We start from the raw sequence: 16,681 nt of genomic DNA on the forward strand, positions 1-16,681 counted from the left end.
TTCTAAGATATACATATTCATCACCATTTTGGCCTGTCAGCAGATCTGATAGTACCATGTAAGCTGTGCTTGCCCCTGCCCCATAGTAAACTGGGGGGACACCCAACCCACAATGGACCAGGGAGCCTTTTCCCAGGGGCTGGGAAGCAGTCCTAAGGGGTTTCAGTCTTGGTCTGAATTGTCTCTAAAGAGAGGAGATGTAAACCTGGGAACTGTGGGTGGCCATATTCCTCCCTGTGGAAGAGGGGGTAGAGGAAGCAGATGTGCAGAAAGAGAGAAAATGATTCAGAGAAGAGTAAAGAGAGGAACAGAGTCCAACAAAGAAAAGAGATAAAGAGAGAGACCTGAAAGCTCTGGAGCTCTCATTCCAATTGGTCCTGAGGACCATCTATGCCTCTGCCCTGGGGTTCTACACTTACACATGTATCTTTCTTCCAATGAGTACCCCGCATTTGGGATAAAGTATCTTTGAAGATTTCTGTTATACACAACCAAGAATCCTAACTAGAACAAGAATCCTAATAGAACACTTTTGTTCAAGGGCACAAGCTTTCAAAGTTAAACGAAGGCAATCTGTTGAAACTAATTCAAACTAGCTAAGTGAAGATAAGTCTCTTCATCATTCTAGGTTTTAATTTCTGATTGGAATTGATTGCCAACATTTTCTTTGCTTAATAATTGATTCAAGAGACTAAAAACACCTTTCAGCAGATTTATTTCCTTTTAATATGGGAGAATAACAAAACACAACTCTTTTTTGTATAGTCAAAATCCCTCAACTTTAGCTTCTGTCCAAATGTCTCAGGCCAAACCTAATATTTGAGTAATACTACTAATATTTTGTAAAAACAAATAACACTCAAGATTAGAAAATTTGGTATATATTCGTATAAAGTGTTTTAAAATACATTCAGTTCTTATTTATCCTCTGGATAGTAGAAACGCATCTAATTTTACCAATAAAGGAGTTTCCCAATTCATAGTAACTTCTAAATATGATGGGCTTTTAGAGATTTATCATCAAAAGCTATAGTTTTGGTTGAATTTCCAAAATATGGGCACAAATGGATTGGCAAGGACTTAGAATCACAGAGCTAGATGGGAGGAAAGCAGTCTAATCTTTTCACATTACAGATACGGAATTAAGACCCAGATGAAGAGACTTGTCCTCACTTAGCTAACTTGAATCAAGGAAAGGGCCACAGCCCCTATGTCCCAGCTCCCACTCCAATTGCTTTTCTCTATGTCACAGGGTCACCCAACTGTAAAGTGGCCCCTGTGCTCTCTGCCTTCTACTTCCAATCAAGATGCTGAAGTGTATATAGTTCCATGAGGGTAGCACTTGTACAATGATCATAAGATGTCTGTATTTGAATGCGAAAGGAAAGAGTAAGGAGAGAAAAAAAGAGTGAGAAAATGTTGTCATGGGAACGCTGAGGCAAATTGCAAGATAAAAAAGAATTGAAACTCATTCTGCTATCTCAGACTTCATTTATTGGAGTAATAAATCAAGACCTCTGTGTCAAAACCAATGCAATGTAAAATAGACTAAAGATAAGCTTTTCAATCCAATCAATACTGTCTCCCAAGTACCAAAATCTTTTAAAAGGGACACCACCACACATTTATCTATATTACTGTTAAAACTACTATATGGGCATTTGTGCAAGCTCTCTCTTTGTTCTAATTTCTATTTTAAAATTCTAAATTGCTCACCAAGAAGGATTAATGTAAAGATTGAATTACCTAGATTACCATTTTATGTGCAGAACAGTTTCTAAGCTTACAGCAGGTCAGAAAAGTCAAAGATGCTTGGGTAATTAAGTGTTTACCCCAGATAAGATACTGACCTCGTCCAGGGGGTTTAAGTATACCCAGGGGAGGGGGAGGGTCAGTATTCAACTCCAGAAGGGAATTTAATTCAACCGAAATCTGGTCAGAGAAGGAAATATCAATGGTTAGGGGATGGACAGCTGGGAATTCTGGCCCTAAAATTCCATGGTGAGGATTTGTTTTATTGTTCAAAAAAGGCACTAACCCTTTCATATCACTGAGCATTAATCAGCCTTTATGAGGTTCATTCCATCATTTATTCATTCATTCAACTAATTGTGAAGTGCCAGGCACTGTGCTATTCATGTATATAACCATCCCAGTGCCCACTGGAGTCCCAGATCTCCCTGAGAGAGAGACAAGCCCAATGTGTATGTCTTTCTTGCAGAGAAGTCACTTGATAAAACCATTAATCTTTAAAGACAAGTTGAGGTAGATGAAATTAAATTGTTTTAATACTTTTATTTCATTAAACAGTTTTCATTCCCTTTCTGGATTCATAGATTCATAATCATGGAGAGTCAGAACTGGAAGGACCTCAGAGAACAAATGTGATAACCAACTTTGTTCAGTGAGTTGTCAGGGGCCACTTAGCTAGTTAGCTAGCTAGTTGACAGAACCAGAGCTTCATTTTCATCTCATAAATTCCAGTGCCAGTGACCTTTATTTTAAATAAAAACTTTCTGTCAAAAACTTACAGACTTATATTTCAGACATTGGTCTTATTTTAAAGCAAAACAATCCAAGATGCAGAAAGTTAAAACTATTTTTTCTAGTCTGCTTGCCAGGGCCTACCTATAAGAAAATAGACCTACCTCGCACTTGTATTCACTATCTTAAAGAAGAACTACCCATCCCTGTTTCCTTCCCACATATACTTCCCGTGGGCTCCTTATCTGTCTGGCTCATTCTCCACTCTGTCTTCTAAACTTGAACATTCCTAAAAGCTGGTGATAAAAACTCAAAAAGGTGATTGCTTTTGAGATGAGAGAGGAGGGGGGAAAAAAAGGAAGACCAATAGAGAGAGGTAAAATTTCTGGGAAATTTAAAGCTATAGATGAAAATTTGGGGGGGGGGGTGTTGTAAAAATAGTACTAGGAGGAAGATCTCTAAAATATATTTAATTACTATGATTTAAATACCAAAAGTCATTGTTACTTCAAAACATAAAATATGTAAGATATAAAGACCTAGTTTTAAAAAAAATTGGAAATTTTCCAAAATGATTGTAGAGAAAGCTTTTTCTCCCTCTCTTTTGTGTTGTGTCTGTCTTATCTTGGTATGGTCTTTGTATCTTTAGCCCCAGATTCAAGACACACATCAACAGTTCCTTTCATTCCCACAGAGAGGCAGCAGAACATGGGCCCAAGAAATCCTTAGGGCAGCTGTGGCCTCAGACCATGGAACATTTTCTGATTCACACTGACGGACTTACCACAGGAATGTTACAGCCCTCAAGCTGGCATTACCCAGAGCTGGAACACCATGTCCTCCAAACCCAGACCTTCATTGCTTCTAGAAAGCAGTGCTTGTTCACACAAGGCTGGTCACTAGACCTGATATTCCCAAGGGTCCTTCTCCCATCCTCTCCACCAGAGAAAATAGGAGTAGAGTGTCCCAGTTTCCAGGAAGTAGTGGGTTGCCTTCCAAGGAAATCTCACCCTCTCAGAAGACACTGAAAGAAGGCTAAAAGGGCTCTGGCCTCCAATTGGATAATTAGAGTTCTGTCCTGAGCTGCCATGTCCTAGTCATGGGATCCAGCAAGTTGCTGACCATCTACAAGCATTTTGTCTCCTTATCCATGAAGTGGAGATGATAATAATGTATATCCTCATGGAGTTTTGATGTTTTAATAAGAGGAAATAGTGCATTGGAAGCCCTATATTGGCCATAAAGTGCTATAGTTGTTTTTACTATAAATTAAAAATCAGTTGATTTGATTTGCCGCACTCACTCCCTATGATACTTGGAAGGATGTAAGTCAATAATTTTCATATTGGAATCCATTTGTTTCAACTGTGAGGCAATATATTTAAGCATCTGGGGCATTGTGAAGAAGAGACTTTACACTTAAGATCCAGATTTATCTTCTTGGAAAGTTGATACAAGGACCTCAAGCCTATGAAACACATGTAGTGTGTACATGTAGTGTGTAGTGTGTAGACTTTGCTTCCATGTAACCAAAATTTCACTTTAATAAATATAATCGATCACATTTTTTCATGAGCACAGCAGGTGAAAGTTTCCACTATAGGTATTCAAGGGCTTTCCATTCATAGGTGACAAGAAGACATTTTTAATCAGGCTGCTGCCATTTTATAGTGACTTCTACAGCTAAATTCCAAAGCATGAGAGGACTAGGGAATTCTTATACACTAATTTATCAAATCCAGACACCTTAATCTATTCAGGACTGGGAAGATGGAAAAACCTCTCTCTGTTAATTGTACTCCTTTCTCTAGCACAGAAGACCAGGCGGGGATCACCTGGCTAATAATAGCCATAAAGCATTTAAAGGACTTGTGGTCTGAGGGTGCTAATTTCACAACTCCCATCTTTCCTGTTATGGAGGGAATCATGTTTGACCAGCAAACTCAAGGATAAGTTTTTGTAGCCCTGCTTCCTAACCACCTCGAGTCCTACCCTAGATGGACACCCTTCACGGACCATGTACTCCCTGGTCCTACCCAGGTGTCTCACTGATTTGCCTCTCTTCTTCTCTCCCTTAAGACAAGACTACTGAGGGTCCCTTTTACTGGCCCAACACTTTAGTATACAAATCTAAGTTTTTAGCCCAGAATCTTGTAATGCTTAGTTTAGATGGGACAGATGTCTGGGAGCCCATTCACAAAAGTTGCTACATGAAGCAGACAAGGGAGAAATATACCCACTTGGATCAACTCCCAAGGTACTTCTTCCTAGAGAAATGGCTCTGAGGCTTTGGTTTATACCCAGAAGGTGGGAGGGGAGAATAGGAAAAGATAGAGTTTTCAAGTTATCAAACCAGCATCAAAGTACATAAACAACTACTGTGTGACCACACATAAAGAGACAGGGCTCTGACACATGGGTATGTCATTCCTCCTAAATCCCTGTAGGAAATGAGTGATACAAGAACCAGGAAGGAATGTAAACTATTTCTTAAGGGAACATGCTAGCATCTCTTTTCTTCCAAAATTTCCCCTCTGAATAGAACTTAGGCTCATCCTTTCTCCCTGATTCTTAACTGTGACTATACAGGCTCCCTGTTAAAAGGGGAAAGAGCATGGAAGGATGTTGTATAGAAGCATGTAGGAGAGAACCACAGAATCTAGAAGCCGCATCATTTCCAAGTCCACGGAAGACCAATTTTCTGATGGGAATTTCATTCATTTCTTCTGTGAGGTCCCTGAGAGTCCCCTCCATGTCTACCTTCCCATACCCCAGAAAAATCCCCATTCTTCTCCCTGATCCCACCAACCCCAACACACACTCTCTTCCTCACCCTCACCCCTGTCACCAATATTATGTGCAAAGTATAGCAAATTGTCTAAACTGTTAATAAAGGGGAAAAAAAGCATACTTTTTTATTTTGTCCATCCATTTTGTGATCTGTATACCTGAACTGGGTGGAGAGAACACCATCACAATGAGGAGGTTGGGTCAGAGATGCAGAGAATAAGATGCTAATAACAATGGGCCAGCATGGCCATGATTGGAGACAGAGCCCATAAAAGCTGGAAGAGACCCTTGAAGACCACACAGATTTATCTCTTCCATTCCTACTGGGAAATGGAAGCTGGGAGGTCAATGCTCAGGGCTATATAGCTTCTTGGGGTGGGGTGGGGGGTGATGGGAGGTAGATGTGGGCTTTAGAAGGTGTGGCTGAGTTCCAAGGCTGCACTTCGTTTCTGAAAACCTCCACAAAATTCACTGAAACCTCCTTAAAGTGCCCAGAGCCCATTCTGGAGAATAGGTTTTGCTTCTGTACTTTTTCTTTTTGGAAGGGGGAGGATTTTTGCCTAGCCACTTCTCAGCTCCCCCCATCTGAAATGGGGGTATGAGCTTCTATTTTTCAGGGTGGTTATGAGGACAAATGGGATATAGAAAAACATCTAGCATAATGGCTGACACATCATAGGGCTCAATAAAAGTCTATGTACCTCCTTTATCCTTCCCTCTGGTCTGCCCCTAAAAGTATGTACTTCCTTGCCTGACTTGTCTTCTCCTATCTTTGTCAGAAATCTGGGAAACAGTTATTCATCCTCTCCTTCCAAACAAAATGTTGCTAATGGCTGGGAAAGGTGGCAGAGCAGAGAGGAAAGATCTAGGCCCAAGGCAGGGGGACTGTGGCTGATGAGTACCTCTGCTACTGAGGTTTACCCCATCGACAGTGCAGGGGACATGCAAGTGTGAGTGACTGGGAGCTCTAGTGGGCACATCTGTCCCCATTCTCTGTTCTTTCATTTGGGAACAGCTGGGGTCTGGGGATTCAGCCACATGGGCTTTCTTACCTTGAGAGGCAGAGCGGCAGGCAGGGCCGGGTAGCTCTTGCTGGTCTGAATGGGCGGACAGTATCTGTAGAGCCTTGCTCTCCTAGCTTGCACAGTGGTGCTGGTGCCCTCTTCACAGCTCTTGGGAAGAATCTGGCAGGTAGCAACACCTCTCCTCAGCATAGCACTTTCACCCCTGTCAGTAGCGTGAGCCAGGATGGCCGGTGGCATTGAACATCCCAAGACATCCCAAGACGAAGGGTCCTTGCTCCACAGGTCCTGGGGGGCAGTGATGACTGGCCAGTGCTCCCAGCCCATGGAGGGATTGTTGCTTTCATTGCTCATAACGGGAGCTGGGCTACGAAGTCTGCATGACAGGGGCTGTAGTCGTCCAAATTTCCTGGAGGCGGGGGCCGGGGAAGGCCTGTGACGTGGGGTTCTGCAGACACCACCTCTTCTTACATCCAGATCCTGGGATTTTTCCTCTCTCTCCTCCTCCTTCAGAGCAGAGCAACTGAAAGCAGCTGGTTCCTCTGTCCCAGAGCCCCCCTTCTGCAGCAGGCGGGAGGGAGGAGCAGCCAAGCCCTGTGTGTGCCTGAGGTCCTGGCCTGCCAAGAAGCCAGTTCTGGGACTTGGGAAAATGTGTCCTTCCTCCGGGCCCCCTGGGGCTGCTGTCCAGGCTGCAGTAGCTGGAGACTGGGAGGGGTGAGCTCGGGCAGGGGGGGCCTGCAGCTGGATGAAGAGGAAGGAAGTTTTCATCTGCTGTTGCTCGGGCTGTTCAGCCATTTCCTCCAAGGGGGTAGGGCCCTTGCCAGGGTCGAGTTTCAGACCTCAGTGCCCAGGGATGCAAATGTCAGCAGCTGTGGGCAGACATGACTTGGCCCCATGGTTCCAATGACAGCCTGAGGAAGCAAATGACACATCTTCAGGACCCAGGGGCAGTCTTCAAGGAGCAGGGGATAATGTTGCTGTGAGAGTGGACTCAGCACTCACTTTACAGAATCACAAAACCAGACAGACTGGAGAACACTCTAGTAATGAGAGGTGGGAGGGGACAGTCAACAGTCAGCACTCTCATGTTGGTGAGTCTGATGGGATTTCTTTTTCTTTCCTTTCTTTCTTTCTTTTTTTTTTTAATTTCTTTTTCTTAATTAAATGTCCCCTTCCCCATATTTGAAATGAAAATATTAAAGTTATTTGTTTCATTGTTTAATCCTAAATTCTATATTAGCTACACTTGTTCTTTGGTGTCTGACTTGTGAGACACTGTGTGATTTGTAGATGAAGCTTCCAGGACATTCCAAAGTGTACTTTTAATCCACCTTGCTTGCATTGATAATGCACAGTTGTAAACAACTTTCATGTTTTAATGAATTTCCTCTTTAAACCCTATGGTTATTTAGGAGTTCCCAGTGTTAGTCCCATAGTCCCACATCAAAATACATGGTATTACACACACACACACACACACACACACACACACACACACACAAATAAATAGAAATAAAGAGATAAAGATGAAAAAGGGATAAGGAAAAAAGAGAGAGAGAGAGAGAGAGAGAGACAGAAAGATGAAATAAGAGAAGTTATGCAGATGACAAACCAGACGGGAGAGGGCTTTGCTTTGTTTTTAAAAAAATACTTCAGCCTTTTGTGAAAACTAAAGCAATTCACCTGAAAATTCACTGAGTAGTCCACTTTCAGGGTGTTACTATAGGCTCAATATCTCTCACAATGGAAAAGAACATTTTGAGTCCCATGGCCTTGTTCCTGAGGAGAGAAGTGAGTAGGAGGTGGAAAAGGTCTTTCCTTTTAATTTGAACTTGACTGAAAGGGAACCAGGAAATTATGCTCTGAGACAAACTGAGCACATAACCTAAAAAGTTGGCTGCTTTGGCAGCACATGAGCCTGACCTATCTCTCTCCCCCCAACTCCTGGCCATTACTTTACATGGGAAGCACTGCTGGATTACTGCAGGGCCATGGCCTTGGCTGACCACTCCTGGCCAGGGTGTCTTTGGAAGTTCTCAGGATGGGTGGTTGGGGCCCTCTGTTTATTTTTATTTTAAATATATTCACACAGCCATTACACCCAAGGTTATGGTAACTCTGTCCACATTTCCAGACAACTGACAAAGGACTCAGTGTACATTTGCTCAGAAATGTGCCCAGAGCTGTCTAGTCTAGGAATAGGACAGTATAATCCCTTTATAACACACATCATTACAGAGAAAACTTTGGCAAAACAATGTCCAAGTCTTAGACCCCTCCATTGAAATAATGATATGTTGATCTGATCACACTATTTTTCAATAAAAATCCTGTGTTGATTGATGTTTAGTCCTCTTATGTAATTTTCCCACTCTCCTATAAAAGTACTTGTGTGAACACTAATCACTTAACACATACTAGTTTGTTAATGGATTAACTGCTAATAAGGCAAGGAGCTATCTTTGTACAGAACAGGGATTTGGGTGAGAAGAACCATCTTTTTGTTTTTGCTTCTCCAGGTGCCAAGCATTATGCTAGGTGCTTTACAGACTTAATGTTATTTAAGGCAAAACACAATCCGAGCTGAAATCAAGGGTGAGGAGATGGCATTATCTCCATTTTGCAGTTGAGGAATGTGAGCTTCAAGGAAGTGAAATAATTGCCAGATGCCTCTTTACCACAACTGCCAGATCGGCCAGGGTTTTTAAGGGACGAGAAGTTTCACTTCAACTTCAACCTCCAAATAAAATGATGTACAAACCAAAAAACTATGGTGGTAGTGGTGGTGTGTTCAGGACACTTCTCTCTTCTAACCTGTTATTTGTGAGCCTACCACAGAAATGATTACTGACAAATATTTCATTTCTAGGTTGTGTAGGCTTAGAATAGAAGAGAAAGAGTTGACAGAAGGACTGATAGAATTTACCTGGAGGACACATGTAAGGCATCTCCTTAGGACACTCTTAAATATTTGAGGGGCACCTTCAGGGAGGGCTGGAGTTCTGTATGAGAAGTTGTGGCAAGTGCCCGAGAAACATGGGTTTTTGCTATGATGTAAATAGCACTGAGATTGAAAGTGTGTATTTTGCCAGACAGACATTTCTCTGAATCCATTGTGGGACTGTGTGATCTTGAACAAGTTTCTTGACCTCTCTGATAATTAGTTTCTTCTTCTATAAGATGAGGTAACAATATCTACTTTATAGAGTTATTGAGAGGATTAGGTGGAAGTGTATATAAAGGGCTTACTTAGCATAGTAGCTGGCACATAACGGTTTCTTAATAAATGTTAGCAACTCTTACAATTTATATCCACATACTATTGAGTCCTAGAAAAAACTGGTTGACCCAGTGGAATGATGTGAGCTATGGCATGAAATATATATTTATATTTATATTTATATTTATATTTATATTTATATAAATGTGTGGGCAATCACACACATGTTTTCATGCTTCTCATGTGATGGGGCTAAGAGCTAAGGAATTAAGTGGGATGACAGAAGAGTCAGCAGTGAATTTGGGGTCTGGACACATGTGCTTGAGTCCTGCTGTGATCACTTAGCTGTGACTCATGGCAAGTTTCTGAACCTCAGTGCATTTACCTGAGCAAGATAAATTTCTGAGCTTCCTGCCTTAGAGAATTGTTTTGAGGGTCAAATGGCATAATGTATGGAAGAATACTTTGTAAGCACAAAATTAATATATATTAGGTTTTTAAAGTTTATTTATTTTTTTGAGAGAGATAGAGAGCATGAGCTGGGGAGGAGCAGAGAAGAGGGAGAAAGAGAATCCCAAACAGGCTCCACACTGTCAGCACAGAGACCGACACAAAACTCAATCCCATGAACCATGAGATTATGATCTGAGCTGAAATCAAGGGTCAGGTGCTTACCTGACTGAGCCACACAGGCACCCCCATATTAGGTCATTAAGTCAGAATGGATTTTGTTATAATAATATTAGTAATAACTAAATTAAATCATTGTCTCTGATTTCTCTGAAGATTCGAGATTTCTTTGTCTTGAAAGGATTCTAGGTTGATTCCCACCACCACTGACCTTCAAGATTCGTAAAGTGTGATTGCAAACAACAGATAATTTTAATTGTACTTTATTTCTGCTAGTGATTTCTTCTCATTATTTTTAGAGAGAAAAAAATATTTTAAAATCTTATCAAGGGTGGAGTGGGGAGTGGGCACTGGGAAGGGATATCAAAGCACTCATTTCTCTCATTATACGTTTTTTTTTTAATGTTTCTTTATTTTTGAGACAGAGAGAGAGAGAGAGAGAGAGAGAGGTGCGAGCAGGGGAGACACACAATACTAAGCAGGCTCCAAGCTCTGAGCTGTCAGCACAGAGCCAGACATGGGGCTTGAACTTGCAAACCACGAGATCATGACCTGAGTCGAAGTCAGACACTTAACTGACTGAGACACCCAGGCACCCCTAACTTAAATCTTATGACAACCTTAGGAAGTAGGCAGCAGGATTCTCCTTTTAGAAATTCAGAAAGAGAATAAAGGAGATGAAGTAACTTGCTTAGAGCAACAGAGTTTGGAAGGGCAATAACTTGAGATTTTCACCCAGGTCTGGCTCTTTCTCCCCACTGGGATGGGTGGACCCAATTAACACAGCTTGTTCAGCCTGTCTGTACTTCCTATTTCCAAAGCTTGGATTCCTAGGAAAGATCTACTCATCACTCATGTGTTACATTTACTGCTGAGGGAGGCTCTCTAAAGTTGTTTCCCTAGTATTTTTAAGAGCTTAAATGATTCAAGATTGTACAAAATGATCAATCAAGATTTGTTTTCTGAGTCTAAGATAAGTAATTCTCCCAAGAGTGGTGATTCCAGAGAACAAGTGTTAAAAGTGCATGTTTCAGGGAATCCCAAGGATTCCTGGAAATATTCTATTCAGAGTCAAAGGAGTCACAACGTGCCTCTCAACAATCATTCATTCTCTCAAAAGGTGGAGCTCACGGTAGTCAGTCCTTGGCAATTAAACTGGGAGACTTCTCGAATCACTGTGTCTAATCTGGTTGTGACCTAGTGGCCATCTACAGCCTGATAGGAAGGCAAAAAGGTAGTAACAATTGCTTCTTCCTGCTATAAGGATGTGTTTCAAAAATGCATTCTTGAGTCAAGAAAGAATGCGAAACATGGCAAAGTTGGGGTGAGGCATGAGACTGAGGAAGAGCTTGCAGACATGAAAGGGCAGAGACATGGGACTGAACTGAATGATATAACCTAGGAGAGTCAGAGCAAAGCCAATAGTAATCACTGAGCATTCCTATTCATGCCGTTTCAAATAAGGCTTCAAGATTCTTCAGGATATTCTGTCTATGGGTTAGAAATACACCTCACAGTGTGGCTTAGTTTCCTCCCTTATTATAAGGAGATTTATATAATAGTGCACATGGTAGTGGTGATGATGACAGTTGCCATTTACTGAATGTCTATTATATGCCTGACACTGCTGTGGGCACTTTATATGTATCACTTCTAACCCTCATAGAAAGATTTTTATTAGAGTCTCTGTCTCAAAGACACAGATACTAAAGACTGCAGAAATTATTTTCCCAAAGTGACATAGCAATTAAGTGAATGCAGATTCAGGTCTTTCAGGCTCCAAAGTCTATGCTCTTTCCATGATGCCACACTACTTATGAATGCATCTATTTAGGGACCAACTTTATCTTCTGTTTAATAGACAAACACTTGAGATTTGGAGAGGAAAAAAAAAGAAAGAAAGAAAACTTTTCTTACATCCTCTCCAAGCACCGGGGTCACATGTTCCCCTCAACTCCACCACCTCTTACTTTCTTCAGACTTACTCCCCTGTGACCATTTTTTGCCTCTCCCCAAAAAGCAAGCTCAGCTCATTCCTTCAGGAATTGACACCATGTCAGATATTCTCCCTTGTGATGATTATTTTTGGAAGAACCAGATGGAGTTTTTCCATTTCCATCCTGTTTCTATTTCCTTTGCTGCCTGCCACCCTGACCCCACACACACATGGGTGTGTTTTGACTGATTCTTTGTGTTTTCAGTTGATATGTGCCTATCCCAGCATCTGATCACATAAGACGACTACTTTTGAAGTAAATGGAAAAAGTTCTTAAACAGACCAGAGTGATGGGCACGAGGAATTTAGATGCTCTACTCTGTGTCATGCCCAGATGGCTGTCCTCTAGTTCAAGGTTTCTGCAGACTTTCCACTGTGGAAGCACTGGACAGTCAAAGGTGGGGGGCTTTGGACCAGGCCAGGGGCAGGCTCCACTTAAAAAAGGGGTGGGGGTGGGGTGGGATAGGGACAGTTTGTGGTGTGGGGGGTGAGGTTTGAGGTGGTTTGTGTTCTGAGACCCAAGTCAGAGCCAGAGGCTATTCCTCCTTCACTTAATCCTTAATTGTTCCAGATTGTTCCTCAGTGAAACCATCCTCATGGTGTTGTGAGTTTACCAGAAGTAACCTTCAAAAAAGCTTGATTAGATGAATAGGGATTACTTCTAAGTGCATTTTTTATAACTAATTAGAGCAAATGACCCATTTCTACTGAACTTGTAAGAACTGCAATTTTATCTAGTGCCACCGTGTGCCAAGAGCTTCCCATTTACTATCCGGTTTAGTCCTCAAAAGGCCATAGGATGAAGAAGCTGAGGCCCAGAGAGATGAAGCACCTTGCCTAAGTCATTAACAAGAGGCAAAATTAGCACTCAAGTCCTTTTTGTCCTAACTCCAAATAGGGGCTAAGTGTCTCTCAGTGCATCCTTGTCCTCATTCCAGCCCACTCTGAATCCTTTCAGTGCTCACTGCATCCCCATTCAACTGATTTTATGAGCTGCTGCTACATTGGTCTTCTAAGACCCCAACTCTCTCATGCCCATGACCTGTGGCCACCAGTCTCCAACATAAAGATAACCTCAACCACTGGTTTGCCTGTACCTTCCCTCTTTTTCCAGACTGTTCTCCTACAGCTCTTCCATATGATCCCCCTCATGCAGATGTGCTCCCCATACAAAGCTTTTACTTAGACCCTTGCTTGAGTCCCTTCCCTTCTCTGTCTTCCCCACCTATGCAAATGCCACTGCCTTCTGGGATACTGTATAGATCCCACCATCTTTCTGACACCTTTGCCAGACATTCCAACCATCAGTAATCCTTCCCTTTCTAGCACTTTCTGCCAATAAGATTTATTGTGATGCCAGCCACATATTATTCCCTATGGTGAAAGAAAATGAAAAGAAAGAAGAAAGTTTCAAAAAGCTTTGGAAATTTTCTTTTTTCTAACTCCTGACTCAGTCTCAAAAATCCAAAATATTTTAGTGTTGCAACTATTCTCCCCTAAGTAAAACATTTGGTTTAGTTGTAAACTCAGATAAAAACTACATTTGGTAATTTTTTATATATACCAGACAATAAATTCACTTGAAACACTATCAAAATATAACTAATTCAGCATTGAATTTGGAAAGCTGTGTGTGTGGCATAAAGTTGCATGATGAGATGATGTCTAAATAGAAGTGAAGGAGGTTTTGGGGCTTCTGGGTGGCTCAGTCAGTTAAGTGTCTGACTTAGGCTCAGCTCATGATCTCATGGTTCATGAGTTTGAGCCCTGCATTGGACTCTGTGCTGACAGCTCAGAGCCTGGAGCCTGCTTCGGATTCTATGTCTTCTCTCTCTGACCCTCCCCTGCTTGTTCTCTGTCTCTCAATCTCTCTCTCTCTCTCTCTCAAAAATAAATAAACATTTTTTAAAAGTCTCACTATTAAAAAAAAGTGGAGGAGGTTTTATCAGGTCTTAATAAAAACAATTACTAAATACATATTGATTTAGCATCCACTCTCTATTCTGCAGTAATAATGCTACTGAATTACTGTAATAATGGCCCTGTAGGCAGTCTCAGAAGGATAAATACTGTGATTTTCAGTCCTTCCTGGAACTTTGATCTTTTGTTCTATTCCCTAATCCTTACAAGGGCAAAATGATTCAGAATCAAGCCAGTCACCTGGATCAGTGTTAAACACAATTTCTCTCCCAAGAAAGGCATAATGTGATCTCTTAAGTAATAGGAAGGGAGAAATCTAGAATATAATAAGGCCAGATAATATTTGGGATCCTTTCTTATCCAAAATGGATCCCCTTCTTTACTTTTAGGATTTCTGGGCTTCTGACTGTAATTCTTGCCAAGTACTTCAGAACAAAGGAATGATGTCTACTGGAGACAGGCCTAGGTTTTATTATGGAGAAGAATGATAAAGAGATAACAGCCCTGACCAGATTGCAGTACTAGCCCCATACCTCACCAGTAGCACAAATTCAACCTTTATATGTGAAATATAAAAATATCTGCCCTAACTATGAATGTTACTAGAATGTTACTGAATAATTACCATGTCAGGACTATAAGGAAGAATTTAAATCCTGACGTTTTCTTTTAAGGTAAGACAAATTGAACAATCGATGTTTCTAACACCAGTGGTATGTATATCATTGCCATGATGTGACACAAATTCATCTTTTCAATTGTTGTTGAGCACCTCCTGTGTGCCAGGGACTACAGAAGTAAGTATATACCAGTCAATCCCCAGACGCAGCTAGGATCCAGTGGGGGTACTGCCTACATAGAAAACTCTGAATCCTGGGGTGCCTGGGTGGTTCAGTCGGTTAAGCCTACAACCCTTGGCTTTGGCTCAAGTCATGATCTCCAGGTTTCGTGAATGTTTTGTGAGATCCAGCCCTGTTGCTGACAGGGAAGAGCCTGACTGGCATTCTCTTTCTCTTTCTCTCCCTGCCCCTCTCCTGCCCTCTCTCTTTCTCTCTGAAAATGAATAGGTAAACTTAAAAACAAAATAAAAACAAACAAAAAAAGCCTCTGAATCCATACAAAAGCAAGTAAATGTCCTTACAGGGTTCAGAAGAAGAGTCAATAGACAAATGCTATTATAGACTTAATGTGAGTGTCCCCTCAAGATTTATATGTTAAACCTACTCCCTATGTGATAGTATTTGGAGGGATAGCCTTTGGGAGGTGATCAGGTCATGAAGGTGGAGACTTTTTGGTAGGATTAGGGTCCTCAAAAGGAGAGGCCAGAGGGCAGTTCATTCTCCTGCCATATGGGCACACACACCAAGAAGTCAGCAGTGTGCAACTAGGAAAAAGGTTCTCATCAGAAACCGAATTGGTTGACACTTCTATCTTGTATTTCCCAGCCTCCAGTACAATGAGAAAGAAGTTTCAGTTGTTGATAAGTCACTCAGCTTATGGCATTTTGTGACAGCAGCCTGAAGTGACTAAGGCAGCAATTCATACCAAGAAACGGGGTGCTGCTACAACACATACCTAAAAAGGTGGAAGCAGCTCTGAAACTAGGTTATAAGTTCGGGGCTGGGGTTTTAGGTGCATGCTAGATGAAGCTGAAATTATCATTAAGGGATTTTTATAAACAATTATGGTGGGGGCACAGAAAGGAAAGAAGAGCTGTAAAGAAGGTTTCCACCTTAGAAAATACATAAATAATCACATAACAGAATGTTGATAGAAATACAGATGGTAAAGGCCGTTCTGATGAGGTCTGAGATGGAAGTAAGGAACATGTTACTGGACAATGGAGAAAACTTGCCAGTGATGAAATTGGGTGTTTTGCTGAGGAGATTAATTTTTTTTTAATTTCCTTAAGTTTATTTACTTTGAGAGTGAGCAGGGAAGGGGCAGAGAGAGAGGAAGACAGAGACAATCCCAAGCAGGCTCCACACTGTCAGTACAGAGCACATTGAGGGCTTCGAACTTATGAACCATGAAATCTCTACCTGAGCTGAGACCAAGAGGAGGAGGCTTAACTGACTGAACCACCCAGGTACCCCTCACTGAGGAGACTTCTAAGTGAAGTGTTGGAGAAGTGACTTGGTTTCTTCTGACTTCTTATAGTAAAAGATGAGAGGAGAAAAATGACTTAAAGATGGAATTATTAAGCAAAAGGGAACTATAACTTAAATATTTGAAAAATTCTCATACTGAATAAAATGAGAATGTGTTCGGAAGAGAATTTAGGGTGCAGTCAAGCAACCACTTGATAAGGAGATTAGTATGGGTGTGAACTGCCACGTAAGAAGCATCATGAATGACTTTTGAAGATCAAGGTGAGATGAGAGTAGGGAAGAGAAGGCAGCTTAGAAAATACTTATGGATGTGGCTCTGCAATAGGTTTCATAGCACATATCGCAAGGTGTCATTACAGAGTTATTTGTTTGCTTAATTATTTGATGACTGTTTCCCCTAGCACCAGAGCAGACACCATTTTGTTCTCCATCCCATACCTAGTCCCTAGCACAGAGCTTAGCAGGCAGAATGTGTTCAATAAATACTTGTTAAATGAAGAAATGGTGT

General features: G+C 41.4%; 1 protein-coding gene across 7 annotated transcripts in view; it reads right to left on the reverse strand.

Moving 5' to 3' along the window:
• The window catches only part of PSD3 (pleckstrin and Sec7 domain containing 3), a 780,457-nt gene that overhangs the window by 645,623 nt on the left and 118,153 nt on the right, over positions 1-16,681 (reverse strand). For all 7 annotated transcript variants that reach the window (XM_053216464.1, XM_053216461.1, XM_053216462.1 and 4 more), the window contains one exon: positions 6,327-7,207. In XM_053216464.1, the coding sequence (XP_053072439.1) occupies positions 6,327-7,091 (765 nt within the window). In that variant the 5' untranslated portion in view covers positions 7,092-7,207. The remainder of the gene's footprint in view (positions 1-6,326; positions 7,208-16,681) is intronic.

The sequence above is a fragment of the Acinonyx jubatus genome, chromosome B1, assembly GCF_027475565.1.
Source record: "Acinonyx jubatus isolate Ajub_Pintada_27869175 chromosome B1, VMU_Ajub_asm_v1.0, whole genome shotgun sequence".
NCBI classification, from domain to species: Eukaryota; Metazoa; Chordata; class Mammalia; order Carnivora; family Felidae; genus Acinonyx; species Acinonyx jubatus.